Source organism: Echeneis naucrates, chromosome 20 (assembly GCF_900963305.1).
Source record: "Echeneis naucrates chromosome 20, fEcheNa1.1, whole genome shotgun sequence".
Lineage (NCBI taxonomy): Eukaryota > Metazoa > Chordata > Actinopteri > Carangiformes > Echeneidae > Echeneis > Echeneis naucrates.
In genome coordinates, this window is record NC_042530.1 from 17152573 (window position 1) to 17180494 (window position 27922).

The 27922-nt window shown below is 40.5% G+C and overlaps 1 protein-coding gene across 2 annotated transcripts; it reads right to left on the reverse strand.

Moving 5' to 3' along the window:
* Positions 1-4516: 4516 nt before the first annotated feature.
* On the reverse strand, positions 4517-27764 carry snx16 (sorting nexin 16). 2 transcript variants are annotated; one of them, XM_029529014.1, is made up of 9 exons: positions 27599-27764; positions 25409-25908; positions 23610-23696; positions 21944-22092; positions 21587-21656; positions 20514-20650; positions 20172-20288; positions 11235-11277; positions 7865-7993 (listed from the first exon to the last, which is right to left on the reverse strand). In XM_029529014.1, exons 2-8 carry the CDS (start codon positions 25787-25789, stop codon positions 11259-11261), a joined length of 960 nt encoding a protein of 319 aa, XP_029384874.1. In that variant the 5' UTR covers positions 25790-25908; positions 27599-27764; the 3' UTR covers positions 7865-7993; positions 11235-11258. The 2 variants fall into 2 exon arrangements, with proteins under 2 accessions (XP_029384873.1, XP_029384874.1); XM_029529013.1 differs by lacking the exon at positions 11235-11277 and having other exon boundaries at positions 4517-7993.
* Positions 27765-27922: the final 158 nt, after the last annotated feature.

Consider the following 27922-nt stretch of genomic DNA (forward strand, 5'->3'; position numbering starts at 1 on the left):
GTCATCACCTCAGGGCGGCCCGAGTCACACAAGAAATGTCCACCTGTTATTTCAGTGTACTGGAATCAAAGGGACGAGGTATCAGAAACAAACGGTATCCTGCTAAAGGGAAAGCCCCCACTCACTTCAAGCAGAAATGCTTTCACACATTAACACAGGACACTTAGAAATCAAAAAATGCAAACAACAAGCTAGAGATGTACTGTTCTGGCCCGGGATGGGCAAACAAATAGAGGCATTGGTGGAATCCTGAAGCATCTGCCTGGAGTGACTCCACTCCATCCAAAAGGAGCCAACGATATCACATCCTATTCCAGCGCAACTTTGGAAAATGATCACTACTGATTTGTTCACATGGAACCACAGCAATCACATTGTTGCTGTTGACTCCTACAGCAGATATTTTGAGGTGGAAAAAACCACCAGCCTCACATCCAACACAGTCATCCAAAAACTCTAGGCCATGTTCGCTAGGTTTGACACACAGACATTAACCAGACAATGGACCTTGTTATAGCTCACAGGAGTTCAAAGACTTTGCTTGTGCATTGGACTTTGAGCACAACAAGCAGCCCAGAAAAATGGGTTAGCTGAGAGGACTGTTCAAACAGCCAAAGCCCTCATGGACAAAGCACACGCACACCGGACAGAGCCCTACCTGAGTTTATTAGAATATTGAAACACCCCAGTTGATGTATTGAAATCACTACCACAGCTGTTGATTAGCAAGCATCTGCGCTCAATCCTCCTGACCACTGAGAAAAAACCTGAACCAGAGGTTGTCTGCCACAGCACAGTTTGCAGCAGAAAGGAAATATGCCAGAAACGACAGAAACTATACTACGACAGGACTGCAAAAACACAGCCTGCCCTGCCAGCAGGAGCCACAATCCGTTTCCAGCTGCCAAGTAGAAAGTGTGAGCCCGCCACAGTTATAGATGCAGCAGACACCCAGAGGTCATACAACATCCTCACAGGCAAAGGCTATGTGCTCAGATGCAACAAACATCACCTCCTTAAGAATGAGGACTGTACTAATCAAGAAGCACCAACGTGTGACTTTGATCCTGAGAACACTGAGCCAGTAACTATTCAGCAGGACACCGTTGGTCAGGCCCCAAAGAACCCCTGCACTGTACCACCACTAGATCAGGTCGCATTGTGAAACCAGGAGACATACTAGACCTATAGAAAAAAAAAATGTTGATACATGAAAGCACGACACGTTGATGTTGAAAGTGTTTATTCTGATGCTGCAATTGAGAAATGCCAGTCACACTGCAAATGTGATGTTTGGTATTATTAATGTTACAGAAATGTTCAAAACTGAGTTTACTGCTGGCATGACCTGTTTCAGTTATACTCTGCCTATACACATTGATAGGAATAACAGCCTTCAGCCAACTGAACTAAGTTGCTTCAATATTGTTGTCAGTTAATGCTATTTGCATTCAGCTTAATTTTTTTATAAAAGAAAGGAGCTGTTGTATTTTGAGCATAGCTATTGGATCCACGGTAATGTACCAGTAATGAAGTTGGAGGCGTCCGTTTGCCCCAGTGAGACCAGTATAAATCTCTTGTTTATTTAGATAACTAAGTGTAATTAACACAGGAATTATACAATCAATGACTAAAAAAGCCTTTCCCTTATCAAGAAAAGCCCATTCACAACAGTTGACCAGATCAAGAACACCCTCCAAGAGGTAGATGTGACTCTTAGATGTAGATGTAGACGTCACAATTAACGGAAGGAATTCAGAAGATTCACCACAAGGTGTAAACCAGCCGTTGCCTTGTGGTGTTTTGTGGTGTTTTGTTCAAGGCATCAGTTTAATAAGGCAGACTGTGACATAGATAGCAGGTGATTAGATAGAGATGATTTGCATTGTACTGTACTCTTTCATGTGAGCGGATGAAAGAAGTCCCTCCCAAAAAACCATTCTGGTTCTAAGCATTTGAACTTTTAGTGGCTACAGTCACATCCCGTGTAAAAATTTTGTCAAATCAACCATACATGTCACAGAGCTGACTTGCTATGGTGACCCTGAGCCCCAACATCCATCTGATTCATCAAGAGCCACTCTCACCTCATTGGTCCATAAAACCTTCAGATATATTTCTTGGCCCAGTCTTGACGTTTCAACGTATGTGTCATGTTCAGTGGTGGTCTGGTTTTAGCCTTCTTTACCTTGGCTGTGTCTCTGAGCACTGAACACCTTGTACTCTTGGGCACTCCAGGCAGGTTTCAGTTCTGAAATACGACGGCACTGGCGGATAATGGATTCCTCTCAAATCTTTGGCAGGTAATTATTTACTCATTCATTCATCTTTTACCGCTTCCGCTACCGTTTCCAGTTCATGCAAAGTGCTAGAGCCAATCCCAGCTCACACTTATGCACATGCAGTCTGAGCCTGCAAGTTGTCAATAGGGTTGACAACTTGCAGGCTCAGACTGCAAAACCTTTGAGGGTTGTTAATCTCCTTAGACCATACCCTACCTCACTACACAAATATAAATCAGATGAAAGGCTTAAATACAATTAGCATTCAAGTTTAAACAGCTTGGAGTTGGAAAATATGCATAAAGGACAATTATGCACACAGTGTATCTCTGTGCCTGTGGAGAACATGGCCTGTAGACATCATGCAACAAATTGATGTGTCATATGCTCTGAGAGTTGGCTGTTTGAAGTGAGGGGAGCCGGCTCTTGATTGGGAGCTAATTTGTTTTATTTCTTTTATTTTTTTTCTGTGAAAACCATTCTGTGATTGGTCAAGATGTGTGGTGGTGTCTGTGTGTCCATGCAGAGAAGGGAGAGGAGAGGGGTTACAGACTTGCACGCCACAGTGAGCACAAGAATAGGAGGGAGATGAGCAAGGGAAAGAAAGTTTGAGCACTGCTGGAAGAGAAAACAAGCTGAAAAGAGAACTGCCCTTCTGAGCTTGTGGCAGACCAAGGGTTCAGTCTGCCCACATCTTCCACATGATGGCACACACACTGTGTATTATCACAAAATCCGTCCCCTTTAGAGAGAAAAGGAAAAAGAAACAAGAAACCCCTCAAAGCTGAGGTACTTGGTTATTCTTAATGCCAGACTTCACTAAACACCAGCTAAAACTGTTACCTGGATGCTGCGTTCTTCTTCTTGGTGTACACATTTTAATTTACATTCTGTTGTATGATTCTTTATAATTGTCTGTTGTTTCAATGTAAATAGTTAAAAGTGTATACATGATATACATGTATACAGGCCAAAAGTTTGGACACACTTTCCCATTCATTTGAATGAGAAGGTGTGTCCAAACTTTTGGCCTGTACTGTACATTCAATCAGAGACTGGACCTTTTTTCTAACAGAGTTGGATCTTTGGGTTTTTGTACTTTGTAAATTATTATTTGTAACATTATGCTCCAAGTTGAATTTGTTAAATACATAGATAAATCTATATAAACAATAATAATAAATTTTATTTGTAGGCGCCTTTCGGGACGCTCAAGGACACCTTACAAAACATACCAATAAAATCAAGCAATAGATAGGTGGACAGCTAGAGCTAGGTGTCATCTACGTAGCAGTGAAATTTGAAGTTGTCTTTACAGAAAACGTGACAAAGAGGCAGGACGTAGATGATGAACAGAAGGGCCTAAGGACAGAGCCTTGAGGTACACCAGAAGAGAGGGGAGATAGTTGGGAAACAAATGTTTGAATTTTGATGTGTGTAAGATATTACAATAGAGGCAAACCTGTTCATGAGGATGGTGTGGGGTATTGTGCCAAAGGCCGCACTCAAATCCAGAGGGATAAGGATGGTAAGTAGTCCAGAGTCAGCAGCCATAAGGAGGTCATTGGTTATTGCCAAAATATTGATCCATATAAGAATCAAAATTCTCACTTACTACGATTCAGAATCAATTTCAAATGTCCCAAAATCGATTTTAAAGAAATAAAAAGAATCTACAGACTGTCTGCCTCTATTTTGTATACAGGTCCTCCTGATGTCACCATGCAGCTGGTTCCGGAAGATATGCACGCACGGTAAGTACCGAAACGAGGAGGAAACTACAATAATAGCAGAAAGAGAGATTCAACCATCACCGTCCGTGATTTCAGGATTTGTAACATCACGCCCGTCCTCGTTGCAGGCAAAGATTTGGACTCATTTTGGTTTTTACCAAATGCCCAGGAAGACTGAGATTGGCATGACTTATTTTATAGCTAGCTACTTAGAGTAGCAGTTGTGGTCCACACACATTGGAAACAACACTTTCCTTAGAATTTAAAAATCAAATCAGATTTATTTATATAGTGCCAAATCATAACAAAGTTACATTAAGGCGCTTTACATATTTACATGTTTAACTGCACTTTTTTTTTTTTTTTAGAAAGAGACACATTTATTTTTGTTACTTAAGCAATATGTGATATTGCGTTTATTAAACAGTTTTAAAACTTAATAAAGTGTAAAGACACTTTAATGTCTCCATTTGTCATTCTGACTTACAAAGCACACTGGAGTAGATCATGAGTATCCTTTGCACACCTACAGATTGAAACAGAAATCATGAATCAAATAATTTTGAATTGAAAAACAATTTAATCAATTTAATCGAATGGAAGCCCCAAAAATTGGAATTGAATCGAATTGTGAGATAGTAAACGATTCGCACCCCTAGTCATTGGCAATTTCAACCAGACTGGAACTGGTCATATAGACTGTTGGCAGAAAGGTGATCATGAACCTGAGAAACAACTGTTTTCTCTCCAATTCTGGAAATGAAAGGGAGGTTAGAGATGGGGCGGAGGTAAGTACTGCCTGCCTTGCTTGCCCTAATGGTTGTCAACACTGTGCCACCTTGAATTATGTGACTTTAAATTATGCCAGAGTGCATGCCAGATGTAGCAGGACAAATTAGGAAGACTGGCCTCTTAATGTTAATGGGAATTCTGGCTATTTTAGAGAGCCAACTCTTTTGGCTCAGCTCACTAAGAAGAGTCGCCTCTTTCAGCTCCCAAGTGGTTCCTTAGATTTTTTCTTGCTTAAATTTATTTATTAAAAAAATAATGAATAATGAATGAATAATAATGTCATTATATTTAAATTGAATAACTAATGTAAACAACATCCATTATATCAAATGTTTATTATTTATCCATTCACTCTCTGACCACTCTAATAAGTGCTATTACTCATTCCTCTCTTACAGTTACTGTAAATAAACTATTAAGGACAGAATTCTTTGGAGGTATTTGCTTTTTTGAGTGTCATACTAAAGTGGTCTGTGCAATACATCTTGACAGACACTAGTCATCTGACTGCATTGAGAAGACACTCTGAATGTGAGAAAACAAAGAACATACATGTTTTTAAACCACAAAAGGATAATTTGCATGTGAATTAAATATTTATTTCTGATAAACATCTCTCCTATAGCATGTGTTACAGTATGCACAGTATCCATTTCAGACCAGTTTTTCAGTGGATATGTCCCTTTAAATCCAGGACATTAATAGTTATATCAAATGTTGTTTGTATAAATCTTTCATAGTGCAACTAGAGGTGTATATGTGAAATAATGCTGCATATTAATTCATGTACTATTACCAAAACATGTAATTCGGTCTGCTCCAAGCAATCACTTACGTAAGTGTTATTTTGAACATTATTTCAATCAGATGAACATATTGAAACATGTTTCTACACAATCTATAAAGCGATTCAAATGAATAAAAAAAAAGTTACGGTGACAGATATTCAAGGCACTTGAACACAGAAAGTCTGAGGGAATTTACAAGCAAAATATGTGACTCATTTATCACATTCAAACAAATATGCTCCAGTTGATAATGAAAACAGATGCAGTGATTAAAAAGGCCCATTTCCATCTAAGGAAATAAATGAAATAGAAAGAAAAAAAGTAACAAACATCCTAGCAAACACCACCACCATACATCAATAAAGTGCATCATGTTGCCTTCTGCAGGCCAATTTTTACATAACTAACAATGAGCTGTTGTTATGACACACTTAATTGCTGATCATCAAAGACTGAAAAACACACACACACAAAAAAAACAACGAACAAACAGCTGGTTAGCACACCCTACCACACATAAAACCTTTGACCCTTAAGTGCCGTTTGGATATATTAATATGGCTTTTGGGGATGATGTATAGGCCTTGAAACAGTCTGGTACCAACAAGGCCCAATAGTGTCATCAGTCACTTGCATCACTCCTCTCCTTTGTAAATTACTAGTATTACAGCCTGGCTGTTTTAAATCAAATTGCAGCCCCTGCCCCAAATATTCTCTTCTTTCACAATTTTGGCTGAGATCCTAAGTTCAGCTTTCCTTCAGGAAAATTAGCACCACTGTCATTAAGATGGTGTAGGGGTTGACTGCAGTTTAGATTCATCTCAACCATTTCACTATCTTAAAGGACAGATGTATCTTTTACAATTCTTTCTTTTAGTTTTGCAGTGTGTGCTGAGAGACCTAACTCTGAAACCTTAACCCCTGTCCCAATACAAGGAGGTCCCATGGTAACTCAAGATGCCTCACTGTTAGCTAAAAGTATTTCACCTTTCAGATCTGTGGATTGCCCTGATTAGGACAAATAAATTGCTGTTGAGTTTGTCAGATGTAATTTGAAACACATTGAGCACCATGAGCAGCATCCTATTCACATGAACTGCACCAAGATAGAGGCAGAACATTTCAAATGTATACTTTTAAGATCTTGAACATATAATGGTGATTTACATGCAGATAACCCAGTATGGCCAAATATAAAAATGTACCTTTTGCAAATTGTGTGAAGTAATCCTTTAATCATACCCCTGACACAATAAGACCCTGAGGAACATGATGCAAGTTCAGACAGGGTCTACATGCATGTGTGTTGGTGTATGAGACATAATCTAATGTGAATGGGAAATTACATTAGTTAACACATTACATTCCTCAAAAATCAGTAACTGATCACAGTTTTTTGCCTCACTTGAAAAAATGTACAGATTTTCTGTCTCTTGCAGGATAAATTACACATGGCACTAAACATACAAAGGAATGCAGATTTTATGACACAAAGTGAAAACACAAAGTGGCTACCAAGGTGGAGTGTCTGTACCAATCTTGTGTCTACAAATAATACCAACAATTACCCTGAGGCATTTAAAACATCAAGTCATTTTCTTAATTCTTCTGCCACATAGGGATGTCTTTTCTTCAGTTAGAGAACAGGGCCTCTGTTTACAAGTGGGGAGCTATAAGGCAATGCATATGTGCACAAACTGAGGGAACGATGGATCAGCTTTTCTGTAGATTGTCATGACCTTGAAAGTCATCCAACCATTGGTGTGACTCTTATTCTCTCTCTTATCTTGTTCTTTTGGTCAAGAAGCCAAACTTTGGCTTGTAACTGCGGGATCACAACAATCTGGTCAAGCAGCCATGTTTGGAGGTCAAAGAAATTGCCATAGAGTTTATGAAAGAATTAACCTACTCTGAGGTTTGAAGAAGTAGATCTGTGTAGTTACAGATATAATTCTGATAGGATATGGGTGGAACAAGGTCTTATGTGGGTGCCAAATAAAATACTCCTTAACAGTGATAAAGGGTTTAATTTAAGTAAAACGTTTTTGTGTAGAAATCCTCTCCATTTTATCTCAATACACAGATATTGAAAGAAAAGTTGCAGCAAATCCAACTGAAAGGTGAACCAGCAGTTACAATCTGGAAGGTGGACAGGGGAGTTGTGATGGGAGGTGGGGGTAAAAGGGGTTCGGGAAAGGGCAGAAAACACAGAGTGAGTAGTTAATAGCACTCCAAAATTGGGGTGGTGGAGGCTGAGGAGAAAGACACTAATATTGGTTGTCAATTTCCTGGCTTCTGACGATTAAGCTGGGTGACCTGGATGACTGGAGGAGATGTGCTGAGTGATGGCCCACACCAACAGGCGGAGGATCGCACAAGTTGGACCTCACAGCTGCCACTGAAGTGGGAGAGCACAACAGAGGAAACATACTTAGCATCTGATTCAAATTATTAGCAATGTGAGAAATGTGTTCTGTGACAGACAAACAGAGTCAAAGAGGATATGTGCTATCCAGGAGGGCAGATATAACATGTTATTAATGGCACAATACCAGCAGGACACACATGAACTTGAAAGCACAGGAAGACAGGTTTTTTTCTCTGACTCTCCCATCTCTAATGGTCAGAGAGATGACAAGTAACATCTTAGAGCTTTTACTACTGACTCACATCCCCTAATATACAGGGTCAGGAATCCATACAAATTGTGGGTTTGTTGAGATTCCAGCTCTGTATAACTATGAGCAACAAGAAACTGCTAGATTTTAACAATAACAAAATCTAACATTGTCAGACAGATGATTTCTGACACTGTCTCAAACTGAGAATTTTTTTCTCACTATCGAGACCCCAAATGGAAGGAGGAAAGAGAAAAAGCAAAAATTCAACACCCTGAGATCCCACATATACTCACAGAGCACTTTATTAGGAACACCTGTTTATTGGTGCTGTTATCTATATCATTTGTATGCCAGGAATCCAGTGCTTTAAATCCCAAACACAGTAGCTTCAGTTCCTGTTCACATTTAACGTCAAAATAAGGAAAATGTGAACTCACCAGCCGGGTATCTGATGGCCTTTTGAGTGTTTCTGAAACTGCTGACCTACATTTACATTTATCCACAAAACTGTCTTTAGATTGTTACCCAAAATGGAGCTTGCAGCAAAACCACACAGTAAGCAGCAGCTCTATGTTGATGGAGGTCTGAGGTCATAGGTCACAGGGGAACAGACAGATTGGTCTACTGTACAAATAACCAGTGGACACAGGCTCACCAACAATGTGAATGAGAAAATGTAGCCTGATCTGAATATGGTTTTCTGCAGATGCAGCAGATTGCAAGGTCTGAGTCATGCACAAACATTAATCCATGGACCCAACCTACCTTGTGTCACTAGTCCTGGCTTGCTATTAGTGCAGTTATGGTAGATCTCTTGAGATGCTTTCGGCCTTAACATGACCAATCCTGGTCATAATGACAGTCAGTAATGCTGCTGACCATTTGCATCTTTCGATGGTTGTTCATCATCCTTTATCGGCTACTTCACTATGAGTGACTATGAGTTTAGTGCACTTAAAGACTAGAGCAGCCTCCCTGGTTTCCAAACCTGTAACCAGGTCACCGCCTTTCAGATGTGCTAGAAACGAGAGATTGGCAGTATTAATGTGTAGCTAGTGCTAGTGGTGTTCCTAATTGAGGGCTCAGTGAGTGCTGAGAGGACAGACCCACATGCGAAGGATAGCAAGAACAGAATGTGTTAGTTACATATGATGCAGGGAAGCAATGCGGCACAGACAAAAGGTTCACAGAACACAGCACTACAATATATACACACCATGGTTGGGGACAATTCATTTCAGATTCCTTAATGCAAAACAAGGAGATATCATTTTATCATCCCTCACTTCACTTAGCTGCATTGTTGGGGCCGAGTCTTGGGAAACCTATGTAGCAAAATTTATTTCATGGCCTTCAACTCTCTCAAGCCAAGGTTTGTGTCCATGTTCCACTGTAGTTTCGGGGGACAGCAAGAGAAGATCTAATCTAGCATTAGGTGTACTGATTGTGAACTGGCCCCAACACTTAAATATAAGCATCATAAGAGAGGTTTGGATTTTTTCAAGTAGATATTTAACACAACACTCATGTCGTTTGCACAGCAAGCGTGGCAAGGAGGAATGACATGACAAAATTTCATTGTAAATACAGCATGTGAGCAATGCAGGAACACAGACTGAAAACAATCTGAACCCATCCTTTGTTAGCCTACAGGGTCCGAAATTAACTTTTTGACTCACTGGCAAAGTGGCCAGTAGATGAAAAATGTATTTCTTGCAGAACATTTTATTGATATCATATGGTATTACAATCCTACAAAGGAGCAAAGTCATTTTAATTGATCAGGGCTTGGGGCTTGGGAATTCCCACTCATCCTTACATGCCTTGAGTAGCAGTGGTGTTGGTGGTGGAGGGTAAATTGTGAGTTTCCAGCCTCTGAGTCTTTCTTAGATTGCATTCTGTCACTCTGCAGTAATTTAAGAGGTGCTCACTACTGCCATTTTATTGTTCTGGTATATTATAGACAACAAGATGCTACAATTGGACAAAAGTCGTTCTTATATGGTATCCTTGCTAAGATGCTATTTACTTGGACAAAGTCTTGGTCAAACCAATAAAAAAAAAAAAGTTGTACCCATTCATTTTCCAGCACGGAACAATTTTATATCCTACATCTTCAATAAACTAACCCTTTTTCTCTTTCTCTTTCGCTAATCCACACAGGTGTGTGTGTGTGTATATACACATATATATATTGTATGTGTGTGTATGTATGTATAACTTCATAACCACAAATTAACAAATGTTTGGACAGCTGTTACTGTTAATACATTCTTTCGACATACTGTAAACTGGTGGATATCGAAGGCTCTAAGTGTGCTGGAAAAATGGGCAAATGCACTTACTCACAGGACACTTTCTGGATCTTTTATGGTTAAAATAAGCAAAAAGTCCAGGTAGACAATAGGAGTCTTAGGGTTCCAAGAGTTAATACTGATTATACTGTAACATTGCAGCAATTCTCTGTGGGAAAGTCCAGCTGTATGGGTACATAATTTGCTGAGTACAATTAAATTTGCACAGTCCTCAACTCTCCCATCTCATTAAATCTTGCCTCCTTTTCCTGACTGTACTAATATCAAAAAACTTCCTAAGGAATTAGTTAATTTTTGTGCTACATGCTACCGATAGCGAACAATGGCACATGGTGGCCTGACTTTCCTCTGTAAGATTGTATGTTTGTGTGTCATCCTGCACCCACCAAGCTGTGAACTACAGACAGCAGAGTTGTAGGAGACAATAGCTGCAAAAAATATTTAAAAAAATGTGCGTTGATTATTATTTTGGTATAAAAATTGCACTCACCATGCAGTAAGTAGAGATTGTTTAAACAGAACATCTACTTGCCATTGGTGTATGGGGTGAGTATTAATTTTGGACCCTACGAGCTTCATACCAAGAAAAGAGTACACCATCAAAGTATAACAGTTAATAGCAGGATGCATGTTACTAGAAGAAGGAAATCATTAAATGACAGAATGCCACAGGATTTTCCTGTTGAGTTGGTGTATCAAGTACCTCACATGTTGTGGGGCTCTGTTTTCAGATTGGAGCAACAATGCTGTGAAACATGGGGTAAAAAACACAAGAGGGAAAGGGAAATGGTTTAAAGAAGCAACCCTTAACAAAAATTAATGTATGAAAAAGATGGGGTTCAGAATTTCATGACATACAGTACAGGCCAAAAGTTTGGACAAATTTGTTTGGACAAATGAATGGGAAAGTGGGTCCAAACTTTTGGCCCGTACTGTATGAATCCAGACTCATGAATAGGATGAATGGCTGGGAATGAAGAGATGTTCTGGAAACACAGAAGTTTCGACAGATTAAATAGCACAGTGAGGATCATCTCTGTCACTGGGCTATGTGTAGAAAACAGAGCAAGAAGCTGAAAACTGGTGAGGATCGATCAATCAAAGTAAATGGGAGGAGTCTGTTTTCAAAATATCCTATACAATGACAATTAAGTTTTTCAACTAAAGATGTTCTAATCTAATTTCTTCCTTTCAGATACCGATCCTGATACCTGAACTGGTGTACAGTGCTCTGAAAAAGTATTTGCCCCCTTCCTGATTTCTTACTTTTTTGCCTGTGTGTCACACTCAACTGTTTCAGATCATCAAACAAATGTAAATATTAAACGAAGATAACCCAAGTAAATATAAAATGCAGTTTTTCTGTGATGATTTTATTTGTTAAGAGAAAAATACTATCCAAACTATGATTTTGGGTGAAAACACAATTGCCCCGATTGTTAAATGATGAGGTAACTGTGATTAATCATATTATTGTGGAAAGCTGAGTTCAATTTCATAGCCACACCCAGGCCTGATTGCTGCCAGACCTTTCAAATCAAGAGATCACTTAAATAGACCCTGTCTGACAAGGTGAAGTAGGCCATATTAAACCCAAGACATCAAGCCACAATCCAAAGAAATTCAGGAGCAGATAAGAAGAAAAGTAATTGACATGTCTCAGTCTGGAAAAGTATACAAAGCCATTTCTAAACCTTTGGGACTCCAGTGATCCACAGTGAGAGCCATTATCCACAAATGGAGAAAGCATGGTACAGTGGTGAACCGTCCCAGGGTTAGGGTTAGGGTTAAGTAGGGCACTTCTGAATGGCTTAAAATGAGGGTTTTGGAATGGCCTAATCAAAGTCCAGACCTGAACCTAACTAAGATGCTGTGGCTTGACCTTAAAAAGGCGGTTGATGCTCGGAAACCCTCCAATGTGGCTGATTTAAAACAGTTCTGCAAAGAAGAGTGGGCCAAAATTCCTCCAGCGATGTGAGACTCATTGCCAATTATCGCAAATGCTTGACTGCAGTTGTTGCTGCTAAGGGAGGTTCAACCAGTTATTAGGTTTAGGGGGCAATTACTTTTCACATGGGCCATGTAGGTTCAGATGGCTTTTTTCCCATAATAAATAAAATCAGCACTTAAAACTGCATTTTTTGTTTACTTGTGAGTTATCTGATAAACTTATATTTATGTTTGCTTGATCTGAAATGGCTAAGTGACAAAGGTGCAAAAAAAAAAAAAAAGAAATCGGCAAAAGGGGCAAATACTTTTTCACAGCACTGTATCTAGCAAAAAGCTGTATACACTTGTAATGTGTTGTGATCACTATTGCTGTCTGCCTCATGTGAGACTCCTGAACTCATACCCATGAAAAGGAACAAAGAGCGATATAATCTTTCTAATCTAGGAATAAACAGATAAGAATTACTGTTTTGTTTTTATTTTGTTTTTGTTTTTGTTTTTCTCATTCAAATGAATAGGAAAGTGTGTCCCAACAAAGAATGACTCAAACAGCTGCAACATGAGTTGAAGACTAAATGGAATACAGAAAAGAAAATACAGAGAACAGCAGTATCTGTGAGGTGTGGAGAGGACTCAACACCATCATTGGCTACAACAAAAAGACAAGAGAGCCATTAATGGGTGATGTGGATAGAGTCAATGAATACAACCAGTTCTTTGGCAGTTTTGATACTGCAGCTAAACCAACCCAATATCTCTCTACATCCCCTTCTCGGGTCAGGGTGGCAGCGCATTAATCTGCTGCGGCTCTGCTCCTCCCTATGTGGCCGTGCTTGTTTGTTTTGTTTATTTCTGTGTCTACCAGATCACTATGCAATAAGATGGATGAGTTAGCAACAACAATCGAGGCAAACAGATCTGTCAATGAGTGCTCGATGATCATGGTAGTGATCACCGAGATGTGGCTGCACTCTGGGATTCGGGGGCAAAGCTATCACAGTAGCATGCCTTACAACACCCAGGCCGACAGGGCAAAAAGGGGGGCTCTGCACTTCCTCTAACAACAGCTGGAGCACAAACAGCACAGTGACAGAAAGACACTGCTCACCAGATCTGGAGTTTGTCACAGTAAGATGTCAACTTTTCTACATGCCATGTGAGTTCACGGCTGTTTTTATCACAGCTGTTTACATTCCAACTAGCGCTAACACTAGTGTAGCTCTGGACATCTTGCAAACTAGTGTTAGTAAACTAGTAAAATGGGATTTTTATTGCAACTTTAATCATGAGAACCTGCATACTGTCCTTCCCAAATTTTACCAACATCTAACATGCCCAACCAGGATCACACCAGATACCTGAGATGTGCAAAAAATATAATCAAGGACTCCTCCCATCCAGGTCACAACCTCTTTACCTCTCTGCCATTGGGAAGGCATTACAGATCCTTCCAGTGTCACACTTCCAGACCTTTAAACATTTTTTACCCAAGTGCCATAAAACACCTTAACACCTGAAACATGTTGACCGTACTGCACTTTATTGACTAGGGCTTCTTTTTACTGTGGGCTTACTGTCCAGATGTCTTTTTTTGTGTAATTCATGTTTCATGTGTCTTATGTGTGTTACCACCAGGGGAAGTGCAAGTGAATTTCGTTGTTACTATGCACAATGACAATAAAGCCATTAAATTCTGTTCTACTTCGACTGCATCTGTGTGCATCTCCACTGCTCTAGTTACATCCCCTCTCCCATCTTTAACTCTTCCAATATCACTGTAACTTGGTTGAGGCTGGAACTTGGAAGAGTTTCCTGTGAAGGCAGCTGGCCAAGATGGTGTGTGTCTAAGCCTGCAGACTGTGCTGTCAAACTCTGTGAGCCTCTTCAGTGGCTCTTAAACCTGAGTCAAGAGGTAGGGCACGTCCAGGCTCTATGGAAAACCGGTATTGCATTGTACCGGTACCAAAAATAAAATGTCCAGCTGAACATCTGATAAAAGCCTTCAGTGACAGTCATAAAAACTGCCTTCTACTGAACATTTCAAAGACAAAGGAAATTGATTTATGAAATTACAAGCTCTCTCTTCATCCAGTGAACATTTGAAGTACTGCCAGTCAACAAATATCTAGGAGTACACCTAGGACAACAAGTTGGACTGGTCCCCAAACATAGAAAAACTACAGAAAGGGACAGAACCTCCTCTTTTTCTAAGGAAAGATGTTGCAAATGTTTTATCAGTTTGTGGTGGCAAATATACACATCAGGCATAACATTATGACTATTAACAGATGAATTAAATAACATTGATTACCTCTTCATCCTGTTACCTCTTAGTGGGTGGGATTTATTAGGCAACATGTAAACATGTTTTCCACAAAGTTGCTGCATTAGAAGCAGGAAAAATTAACAAGCCTAAGAGTTTGAGCGAGTTTTACAAGAGCCAAATTGTGATTACTTTACAATTAGGTCAGCGCATCTCCGAAATGCAGCTTGTGTGGGGTGTTCCTGGTTTACAATGGCAGGTATCTATCGAAAGTGGTCAAAGGAAGAAACTGTGTGAACTTGTGAAAAGGTTATGGTTGGCCCAGTTGTCGGAGCAATGGAAGAATCTGGCCCATCTGATGAATCACATTTTCTTCTGGCCAGGATGAATGTGCATTGCTTACCTTGGGATCACATGGCACCAGGATACACTATAGAAAGAAGGCAGTGTGATGCTTTCGGCAATGTTCTGCTGGGAATCCTTGGGTCCTGCCATAAATGTGGATGTAACACGAACCATCTACCAGGTATTGTTGAAAACCAGATACAACCAGATAGCCACTTCCAGCAGTATAATGTGCTTTGTGACAAATCAGTAATCCTTCAGGAATGGTTTGAGTATCACAACCATGAGTTTGAAGTTTTAACTTGGCCTACAAATTCCCCAAGTGGTCATAACCTTATGCCTTATGATTGGTTTATACGTTTCATGCTGCAGATGCTGGGGAGATAGCATAAAACAAAAGGATGAAAGGCAGCTGGACAAACTGGTGGAAAGAGCCGGCTCTGTGTTTGAAACCAGATTAGACTAATGCGGATGTGATGGGGCGATGCAGTAGGAGGGAGGCATAAATTATTATTATTATCATTATTAACTATTATTAGTGGATCTGAGAGACCACAGTAGTGGACGGTTAATCCATCTTCAGCAGAATTTCCCACCAAGGATTAATAAAGGATTTTTCATTCTGATTTTAAATACCACCTGCTTCTTCCTTTTAGGATTGATGAACCCACCCTGCTCTTTTGTGTGTGATGTGTCTCAGGATAATTTATATGATAGTGTTGAAATTGCAAATGCAAGTGTCTCCCACCAAACGTACAGCCTGCCTTCCTTTACAAGTTGTGTTTTGATAAACCTTCCAGTGTAAACTGTTGCCAAATTGAAATTTTAGTAATGTGGAACATGTTAGTTAGCATGTAGTTGTCAGGTGCTGCACAGTACAACTTCCTGTGCAACATATTTGGAATGACAATGAAGAATTGATTTCCAGTAAATAGTGTAATGTTAGAATTAACGTTACCTATTAGCAAATGCTAGCAATCAAAAATTACATGGGATTAGATTGGTGCATGGACTCATATGCTCACTGATACCTGCTTCCACATTTAGGCACTTTCTGAGACATTTCTCGTGTTACTATTCCTCTGGTTTTGAGTAAATATTCCGCTGTCAACTACGGTGAACCAATATGTTGTAAAAAACGTTTTCAGACAGCGAGGGAATTATTTATAATATAAGGAACCAAAAATTCCAACTTTTTTGGCAGGTATTACAATAATACAATTTAAACCTCAAGAGTTTGCATTAGGTTCACAAAAATACAACTTCAGATATCTCTGATTTTGTCACTTGACAAAGAGATAATTGATTGGAAAAATATCAGTTTGAAAATTTTAAATTTTAGGAAGATGTTTTGCGAATCAATGAATCCAAATAAATGAATCCACAGATTTACACAATTATTTCTGGAATGTTTACTTAGTGATTAGAAGAATTACAACACACTTCCCATCATAGGTAGGAATACAGGAAGCATGTTCATGGTTTAAAAGAATTCATGCCCGTGTGAGATATTTACATTCTTCTATGTAATTAGATGAGCTAGTAGACGCTGAGGCAGGAAAAGCCCATACTGCTTAGTACCTGTCAATCAGAAAGAGAGATCCAAGGCTTCAGCTAAAACAGACCGTCAGCTCCTCCAGCTTCATATTCGTATATGTAATGAAGCCATCAGGTTTTTGAATCCCCTGCTTGCAAGGTTAATTGCTGTTGAAAGAAACTTAACCCATCCTTTAACTAAGTTTCGCACATGGGTTTACTTCAATGAAAGGAAAACGAGAACCCTCTAAAGGAGTTGTGACTGGAGGAACCAAATGTGTTAAGGCTCCTGAAGGTGAGTCACGGGCAACTTTACCCTCATTAACATTCTCCACAACCTTTAGGGCACTTCCTGTGAGAATAAGAAAATTAAAAAAATATCAACTGGTTTGCGAGTAGTGGAAACAATGAAGACATATTTTTCATATATAGTTTATATAGCGGAACTAATGTTGCCACAATAACGGTAACATTGTAATGTCAGGATGTCCTGAGTGGAAGCAATGGTTCAAATGATATACAATCGCAACGAAACTTCACAAAGATGGGGGACAAGTACAAGTGAGCTGCCTTATTTACCCCATGGGAAACAAGGCAGAAAACACTTTTAAGTCATTCACATTTGCTCAAGATGAGGACTGCAATGACTTTGTAATTGCAATGGGGAAGTTTAAAAAGGACTTTTTCGGAGGAGGAATATTATCCATGAACTGGCATGTTTTCACCAACGGGTTCAACGGCCGGGTGAGAGGGCAGAATGTTTCATCCGAGCCCTGTATGATCTCTCAGAGCACTGTGAGGCTGGAGCAACTCGAAAAGAAAATATCCGTGACCGCCTTGTCATCGGGATACTGCATAAAGAGCTCTCCTGGACGCTGCAGCTGATGGCAGACCTGACGCTAACACAGACAATACAGATCGTCAGACAATCAGAGGAGGATAGAGAAGGACTGGAAGGCGTGGCAATCTTCATAGATGATATCCTTGTCTATGGGACCTTGATGGAGCAACATGTTGCTCGATTCCAAATGGTGCTGCAGCGTGCAGCGAGAAAACGAGGAGAAATGTCCCTCAGACAGAGCCAATTATGCTTCCTGGGTCATCTCATCGACCAGTCAGGGTTCAGACCGGACCCTGTCAAAGTGGAGGCTATTCACCAGCTGCCATTGCCTGGAAATGTGCAAAAGTTATAAAGAGTCCTCGGCATGGTGAACTAACCCTAACCCGAACCCACAATTTTTCAGGTCTTTGCAATAAATTAATTATACCAGAAAAGTTTAAATAGTAAAAAAACTAATATGACAAGGATTTTGAGACTGCAGTAGTCATTAAAAGTAGCATTTTGTGTTGAATTTGGAGAAACCACTTGTAATATTAGCTGTGTTGAGCTATTTAAATTGTTCTTGTTTGATTTGTTTTTGCCTGCTAGTTTGTACATTTTACCAATTAACCTAATTTGCAGTGGGGGTTGAATTATGTTGATTGCAACTGTACCTGGGGAGGTTTGTCCCAGCCCTTGCAACAGCAGGGCAGCCATTGTATGAGCTGCTAAAGAGCAAGAACATCTGGACCTGGGGACACTCACAGAAGTCAGCTTTTGAGGATATTAAAAGAATGATGACAAAAGCACCTGTTCGTGCCTTTTATGACATCACAAGGCCCACAGCTGTATCTGCAGACGCCAGTAGTTATGGACTAGGAGCTGTACTGCTTCAGCTCCAGAGAGAAGAGTGGAAGCCAGTAGCCTACTGTTCCTGACGTCTCTCAGGGCCTGAAAAACACTATGCCCAGATAGAGAAAGAGTGTCTGGCTTGCATGTAGGCATGTAGGCATGTGAAAAGTTCAACAAGTATCTATATGGCTTAGATGAGTTCAGGCTGGAGACTGATCATAAGCCATGAGTGCCACTCATCAACAGCCAGAGCCTCAATAATGTTCCTTCAAGATGTCAACGTCTCTTAATGGCTTATAAGGTACAAACCAGTGGCTGTATATATGCCAGGGAAAACCTTCCTCATCGCTGATACCCTGTCTCGTAGCCCACAAACATACACAAAAGAGGAGACTGACACACATAGCGAGGTGGAATGTTATGTAGCTTTGGTGGGACAGGGCATCCCAGCATGTCCATGCAGAATAGAAAGCATCAAAATAGCCATTGCAGCTGCACTGTGTTTTGTAATGTAATGTGTGTAATTTGTTTTGTTTTGTGTTTTGATTGTGTTGGGATGTTTTTAATGCTTGGGTGTTTTTAATTTTGTCCTGAGCCATGACAAAAGAGGAATTTATGTTTCTTACTTAGAACAGACAATAAAGTAATCTAATCTAATCTAGGTTTGGGATCCCAGATGAGATGGTGAGTGACAATGGTCCTCAATTCTGCAGTTCAGACTGCGAAGAGAATCATCCGACAAGACCCTGTAATAGCCCTCATGTGCTACAGAGCAACTCCCTGTGCCACCACAGGAGTTAGTCCAGCAGAACTCTTAATGGGGAGAAAGATCAGAACAAAACTCCTTCCATTAGAGAAGAATCTTCGACCTAAATGGCAGAAAGACTGTTAAACAGAAAGATGCTGGTGAGAAGGCCAAATAAGCTTTCTACTACAAACGCTAACATGGAGCCAGACATCATCAGCCACACATTCCACCACTATGACCTGGACACACAGTCCTCACCAAGTTGGATCAGGTAAAGGCCTGGGTGACACCAGCAGTCATTTCAAAAAAATGTGTGACTCCAAGGTCATACCTCAGCAACACACTAGAAGAAGCAGTGTTACGACGGAACCCCCGCCATCTCCGTGCAGATCAGTCTTTACAAGCTGCTCAAGACACTCCACTTGCATCAACTGAGAGTACAAGAGTGACTTCCCAGACAGCAAGTGTTATCACTCCAGAGGCTGTTTCGGCTTGTCTAAAGGAAGTCACAAGCCACACACACACCGGGACAGTATTGAACCAGAGCTGTACGACTGTGCAGACCAGTCAACAGGCTAGACCTGTAGACAAACACTGAGGTGTCAATCATATGGCCGTTGGGGAGATTGGGGAAACAGAAACAAAAAAAAAAAAAGAGAGAGAGAGAGAGCGAGAGAAAGAATTAAAGATGTATGTTAACTGAAAATCATCTTGTGATTGTGAAAGTGCCTTGCTTAAATTTAATGTTGTAATATTTTATTTAATAATGCACTACTGAGTTAAGTAAAAAGCATTTCTAGTTTATCTATTATTATTATTACAATTTATGGCATCTTGTCTGTTATTGATAATAACTTAAAAGGGGAAGATATCATATATAGTTTATATAGCGGAACTAATGCTGCCACAGTAACAGTAAGATTGTAACATCAGGATGTTTAACAAGTTGTTGTTTGGTTGGTTTGTTTAGAGCTGTCATTAAAGAAAATGTAAACAGATCAAGCCGACCCTTGATCATTCTACAAGATTTACCTAAGATAGCTGAAAGTTACTAGTAACTTGGTCTTTACATTTACATTCTTGATGAATGCACTTTGACCAACGTGGGTGTGTGTTGTTTTTTTACCCAGTGTCGTCAGGCATGTCCTGATCAGCCTCTGCAGCAGATGACTCCACCTCTGCACTGCTCTCACTGCCTTGAGCTGACAGACCACATGGCGATTCTGGGCTGAAACATTCACCACTGAGACACACAAAAAGACACAAACAACCCTTGATTTTATGAGGACATTCTGTTCTGTTTTTGCACTGACAAGCTTGTACGTCCACAATAATCACAACAGTCATTTACTCTGGCTCCAGCACAGCCTATGGTGTGAACTAGATGTGACTTTGTATGTAAATTTGTATCAAGGCTTTATTACTATATTTCATAATTTTTGGTGTGATTCTGTGTGTGCCAACTGACTTGATGCGTTTCTCCAGGCAGAGGATGGCCTGCTCCCTGTCCTCCAGCCTCCTCTTCAGGGAGGCAATTTCCCTCTGCTTCTCTAGCAGCTCCCTCTGCAAACGGTAGTTACTTTCTTCCAGAGTTTCACAGAAGGCCTGAGAGGGAGGAATAACAGTGGGCAGAACAGTGGACAGTGGAAAGAAAGGCAATGTGAAAAGCAATGGGTGAAAACTCAACTAAGACCGTACATAATCAGTGCATTTTTTCAGGCACCACAAAGACTTGAGAGCATTTTGCACATGTACAGTGCTCAGTGTAAATAGGTAAACCAACTTTGAAAAGTAACATTTTAAACAATATCTCCATGAACACAAAATGTTGAACAAAATGTTGACAAGAACAAGTTTTATATAGCATCTATTTAACACGAAAGTAAGGTTAATAACGTAACTTAACTACGCAGTTTTAGGCTGCACTTAAATTGAATCAATTCAAATTAGCAGTACTTAATATCTTTTGGAGTGGACGAATACGCTGGTTTGTTCAAATCACAAGACTGGTTTAAGATTATGTAACAGCAAGACGCAGAATCACTGAGTCTCTGTTTCAACTTGTGTCATAAGTGTGGACTCCAACTATACCAGTTTTTAAATTGTGCTGATAGACCAAGTAAAACCAGACTTATGATAAATAAGTTATGGCATGCTTCTTTTGTTATTATTTATCATTGTCATCCCATTTAGTGCGCGTTTTGTAGTGCAGGAAATGGTGAAAACAGACTATTCTAAGGAAATGAAAGCAGAAAAAAAAAGGCATGACACCCCTTTCCTATTGGTGGGAAAATGCAACACATCAGCTAACTGTGTGTGCCCCCTGCTGCTGGGACAACTGTGAACACATTGAGAAAGGACAAGTACTTAATACAACCTCTGGTCAAATAATATGAGTTATGACTTTGATTGAATGTTGTGTTCGAAAAGAATCCACTTTCAAAGGCAGTAAAGAGACATTGATACTATATACTTATAGTATCAATGTCACTTATATATCACAGACAACACACACTTAACTGTGTAGACGCAAACACTTACCCTGCTCTCCTCCAAACTGTCAAAAGGCCCAGGTGGGTCATCCAGACATAAAAACTCTCTAACTGGTAGGCTGTCAAGAACAGTGAAGGGTATTATATCTGTGTATATGAGCTCAAGGAAAGTCTACTCAGTAATGCAATAAAAAAAACTAATCCAAAACGTTTGAAAAAAAAAAAGAAACACATTGGTTCCTGATATGAGAAATTATTATTATTATTATTAAAATTAGAATTCAAGATAACAGCTTTTATCTGCATGCCATAAAATCTTTCGCTTTTCATATTTCTGCTAAGCACAAAGTTAGCACTGAATAACTTAATTTTAACATTGAAGTCTATACCTAAGCATGTCACATACCAGTTTGCAATGTCTTTATGGGCAACTAGGTTTTGCAAGAAGGCCTGAAGTCCCAACTGTCTGTCTTCCAGGAAGTCACTGTCATAATTGTCTTTAAACCAACGCTTAGGAGGCAAAGAGAGGCGAAAACCTGGAAACATATCCTTCAGCTGCATGCCACACACACACACACACACACACACAGACAGACAGAATGAATATTACATGCTCTTTTCACAGTTGCAGCAGATACTGCTAAAGTATATGAGGTTATTGACAAACATGACAGAAGTGTGAGTCAGAGTCTACTTCATGCGCTCCAATAAAATAAGAACAAGTACTTTGTGCCATTTATCTTTTCAGTGCTCCTGAAAAGAACAACGTTTGAACCATTCTAGTTTATCATACTGATATTAAAATTAAAAAAAAAAAAATCTTACAACAGCCTTCTCTTCTTCTTTTAAGCGTTCCTTAAAATTAATTGTATGGCATCAAAGGTCAGTGGCTCTTAAAAGTTCATAGGTAACCTGATTAGCTCAGAGAAAACACACCTATTGCCTCAATGAAAACTTCTAGATCACCCCAGGCTCATTCTGATCTATGACTTTGAGAGGAGGACCTTTCATGCCAATCTCTCAAGGTGTAAGTCATAAAGAACCCAAATACTCTTAGTCAAATGTTTCAAGGATGGAATGCACTTAACAATTTGTGTCCCTTCACAACATCATGTCCACCAAGCATGTTTCTATTGGTTGCAGTCATTTGGCGACACGTACAGGCAATGACATGAAACTACCAAAATTAAGAGTGGGTTGAGATTTTTTAACTAAAATCAGCTTTGGAAGATACTGGGTGTCAGTTTATTGGAGGCAGGGTGTTGTGTGTATGGACACAGAGTAACAGGTGGTAAAATGAGTGCGACTTATTCTGCAATCTGATATTACCTTAACCATACCAGTTGTCTCTTTCTCCCTATATCTGTTATGGCTTATCAGTAAATGTTACCTGCAGCACAACTCTCAATTCTTAGTAATTAAACATCACAATAAAATGTTAAATCTTTGTGAATTGTCTCAGTTAAAATAAATTCTGAAAGGACCATTCAGCACTGCATTCATTACAGTGTCAGCATTGAATGGATGACAGGGCGTCCAAGTCCCCTGTATAATCTCACTTACTGGCAAATATAAGGTGTTCCCATTTCCCATTACCATTTCTCTTTTTGAGAATTACTCAACAAGTTCCGTCTGTTTTAAAGTTGCGTCATACATTAATTGGTTCAATGACGTTTTTGTTGGTCTGGAAAGATGTGTTTGTGTCAAATTTTCTAACAAGGGTAATTTTGGAGTTCCTTTTAACTGTGCAGTATCCTTACATAGTTTATTATTTTTCCTTTTTGTAATCTGTGACCAAACAAAAAAAAAAAAAAAATCACATTTGACCTATTCCCCTATTTAGCTCTGGCCTGTTGGCCATTTTGGGAGCAGTGGGCTTCTTTGTGCAACTCTAATCACTTTCACAGTGCACACAAAAATTAAAGTAAGCCAGCTGAAAACAAAGAGTTGATAGTCTGGGACAATGTATGTGAGCCTGGGCGATCACAAAACTGAGCCTAAAATAGTCTAAAAATGTGGGCTTGCCAATACTTTTCACACCATTGTTTATGTACACAACAATAGAGACACACCTTGTCATTGAGCCGGGAGAAGTCTGTGTACCTTCTAAAAACAACCCAGCTCTCATCTGGTGTCTTCCTGACCAGGATCTTGTAAACCTGCAAAAGGGACAAGACAAAACAAACACACAAAATGTTCGTCCTTGATTATAACTAACTATAATTTAAAACTATATGTAAGTGATTGAAGAGTTGTCTCTTTTGCAAAGGTGATAAGAAGGACCCCTCAGCCTGTTCTCTGACTTGTTATACTCTTGGCCTATTAATAATAAGATAATAATGAGGTCTAGTGAGCACTGGAGGTCCATGGAGGCTCCATCAGCCTGTGACCTCCAGTGCTCACTGGACAGGTTCGCAGCCGAGTGTGAAGCGGCTGCGATGAGGATCAGCACCTCTAAATCGGAGGCCATGGTTCTTAGCAGGAAACCGGTGGCATGCGTACTCCGGGTAGGAAATGAGTCCTTACCCCAAGTGAAGGAGTTTAAGTACCTCGGGGTCTTGTTCACAAGTGAGGGTAAGATGGAGCCTGAGATCGGCCTGGAAATCGGAGCAGCGGGAGCGGTGTTGCATTCGCTTTACCACACCATTGTGATGAAGAGGGAGCTGAGCCAGAAGGCAAAGCTCTCTATCTACTGGTCGGTCTTTGTTCCAACCCTCACCTATGGTCATGAGCGATGGGTCATGACTGAAAGAACGAGATTGCGGGTACAAGCGGCTGAAATGGGTTTCCTCATTAGGGTGGCTGGAGTCTCCCTTAGAGATAATGTGAGAAGTTCGGCCATCCCGGAGGAACTTGGAGTAGAGCCACTGCTCCTTCGCAGTTGAGGTGGTTTGGGCATCTGATAAGGATGCCACCGGGACGTCTCCCAAGGGAGGTGTTCCTGGCCTGTCCAGCTCGGAGGAGGCCACGCGGCAGGCCGAGGACCAGGTGGGGAGATTATATCTCCACACTGGCCTGGGAGCGCCCTGGGATCCCCCAGTCAGAGCTGGCCAACATGGCAGAGGAAAAGGACGTTTGGGGTAGTCTGCTGGAGCTGCTACCCCCCCGACCCGGTCCCGGATAAGCAGATGAAGATGAATGAATGAATGAATGGTCAATGACTAATGCTGTGTGTCACTGTTCCCTTTAAACTCATATAAAGTGTTTTTGGAACCATAAAAGGGCACTTTGAGTAAAATGTACTGTTATTTTCATCATCATTATAGGAGAAATTACTTTCTCTGGAATCGAGAAAACCTATTGATTTGTCTGCAGCTCAACTTTTACTGATTTGTAAGAGCCTGTGTGCTGACTATATGTTAACAGTATAATTTATAATGCACTGAATACTCGACAAATAGCCAACTGCAAAATTAGTTGTGAAGGCATGTAAACGAAATTTCACCTTAGCCAATTGAAGTAGCTCAGTGAGAAATCTTTTTCCAAATCTTTGATGCGCTGACAGCACATGCGCACTAGTGAGCGGGAATAGAAGAGGAAGCAGCAGCAAGGAAACAGCTGGAGTGAAGCTAATGTGAAACAAACAGGCCAAAGTTTGGTAACATTTCTTATGAGACACAACTAAGAAAACTTCGTAATACACAAACTTTGTTATGCATTCTAATTTTTAAGCCCCAAACGTTCTTGTTAAATGAAAGAGAATGTATTTCATTGCTGCAATAAATATAAATAGGGGACTTTTCTTTTGTAGAGTCATAATCTGACTAGTCAAGTAGTTGTTAGAGGTCAATAACTAGTTGACAATTGAAATAGTCATTGGTTGCAGACCTGGATGCCATGATATCAAACTGCTGATTTCCTGCTCTCATACCGTGAACTTGGCTCTCTCCTCCATGACTTCATACCCCAGCACAGTGGGGGTGATGGGCCTCTCCTCGCCTTGCTGGCTTCCAGCAGGATCTGATCTGGAGCGGGGACAGCTGGAGTACTCTACAGAGGGTTCGAGAGACCCATTGACCCTTGCCCGAGTCACAGGGCTCTGGAGAGGTGGTGGTGTCCGGCTACGGCTGCCTCTGTCCACGGCACGAGATTGTCGCAGGGAACCTAATCCACCGCATCCTCCTCCGTGGTTCTCCAAGCTGCTGGAGACACTCCCTAGCGATGAAGCTCTCTGTGGCCTTCTGACCTTGTTGCTACCACCTGATAAGGCTCTGTCCATGGGCACAGGGACAGGCACAAAGGGTGATGCCATTTTCCTGAGCTGTGTGCTCCTGTCCCGCCACTTCTATAGTCGAAAAGGTTTTCACAGAGACCCTGGCTTTCCTTTGCTCCAGAGTCACCTGGTAACAATCACCCTGAAGATCAGATACACTGTAAAAAAAAAAAAGGAATAATTAGGTATTTATCTTGTCTCAGCTTTCCTGAATCTTCATGCTGGGAATTCCCTGTAACACACAAAGTGCAGCAAAATCTGCCAGTCAAAGGTACCCTGACATAAGGGTACCAGACTGTGAGGGCAGATGAATTATTGACTAGCCACATGTCATTCATAGTTAATGGATTTGTTCATTTTGTGTAAAATCTAGGAAGGAAGGAAAAATGACTGTTAAAATGTGCAAATGATTAGTGAATCAAATCATGCTTACAGTTGATTTGATTTTATCAGCCTGTTCTGGCAAAAATCTGATCCATTCTGGAGTATGCTGCACAAAGCATGATCCATAGTGCTTTGTTGTGGTATGAAGGGAGAGTACATTCAGGGAATAAAGAGTCCTTTGATCTGGGAATGTTCATCCTGACAGACTGGGAGTTACCTGTTAATCATGTAAATACTAAATCTTCCTCAGTGGAGTTTGGACAGCCCCAAACTTTGTCTCACTGTGAAAAGCCTTACAACATGCTGATAATTAGAGGTGCATAGTAACGCGTTACATTTACTTAGGTCACTTTTTCATAAATTGTACTTGTAAGAGTAGTTTCAATCGAGCATACTTTTTACTTTTATTCCACTGTATTTATGAAAAAGAAACGCTACTTGTACTCCCTAACAAAAGCATACAACAACTCCATAACATGCTACTCATTACTTTTATTTTTGATCATTTGTTTTGTTTTGTCAGAAAGACTTCCACCGAAGACTCACATGACCGTGTTTCACCAATCAAAAATAGCCACTAGCTACGTTTGCTTCCAAACATATGTTGACTTATGTATTTTTTTACTAAGCTCAAGCATTGGCATTGGCTGCGCATGATTCCGTCCAGGCAGTCAAACGCACACTGGAGCACAAACACAGCAGTGGATGTTAGCAATGGCTGAGACGATGGCGTGCGATTCGGATTTAGTTTTCTCATTAAATACTTTTACTTACTTTACTTGAGTAATTATCTGGATGATTAGTTTTTACTTGTATTTGAGTCTTATTTTTCTAAAGTGAAGTAACTGAAAATGTAAATATAAGGAAACGTCATCCTGCGTATTCTGGGCCACAGCAAACATAACTACAAAAGGCTGGCTACCACACTTTAATACTGTTCAGTGTTGTTAGATGCAGGTGACGTTCTCAGACAGAACTCCCTTAAATAAATAAGGTGACACTGTTACTGGGAAGGGTCGTGTTAACCTGCTTTTTGCATCGGGCGATCGGGAGAAGTGACCTGAGTGAAGGTATAATGGTGATTACTGCACAAGTTGGACAGCTTAAGTATAAATCACTGTTGACAGCTACAACAACAAAAAGACCTAGTCTCAGTTACGTGCCGGTCACGACAGTCAAAACACATTGGACCAAATGTTAAGATCAGAGGATGAGTCGTTAGATTTATGCCGAAATGAGGTGAAATTTGCAATAATCGGCAAGCAATTAAGTGTTTTGTTCATGGCATGTTGTCAACAATAGCCGGCTAAAGCGTAACCCTGCGGATTTTTGAACTGCTTCTCCTCCGTCCCGCCGCTAAAACCAGGGATACAAGCTATCACGTCACATTCACGTTAGCTAGTAAGCTAACAGCTCCTGTGGAGTACGCTAAAATGACGCACAGTAGCGACGACTGTCTCTTACCATATGGAGCCAATATCCTTCCCTTTCTGAAAGCGTTACTGTGCACATGCAGCCGGGTGTCCCATTGTTTGGCTGCTGTTTATCCGCTGTGCTATCTCCTGTTTTCCTCTCCAGGTCATGTTAGCCTAGTTCTGAGCACGGCAGCCGGCCTGGTGTCCGCAGGAGGCCGCTGTGCCTCACCGGAGGACCTAATGCCGCGATAACTGCCATCATACGGAACTGTTTATTCCGAGCTGATCTTACACTCCACGTCCATGTCATCTTCTCTCTGACCCACAATCTACTGTGTCGATGTGATAATATATATAAAAACTCGTAACAGAT

Excerpts from the sequence above, each read along its gene's own strand:
- snx16 (XM_029529013.1), bottom strand. The coding sequence starts at position 25,789 with ATGGCATCACCCTTTGTGCCTGTCCCTGTGCCCATGGACAGAGCCTTA. Across the intron at positions 21,657-21,943 it reads CATAAAGACATTGCAAACTG|CCTACCAGTTAGAGAGTTTT; the intron begins GTATGTGACATG and ends TGTTCTTGACAG. Across the intron at positions 7,994-20,171 it reads GACATGCCTGACGACACTGG|TGGCAGCTGTGAGGTCCAAC; the intron begins GTAAAAAAACAA and ends CTCCCACTTCAG.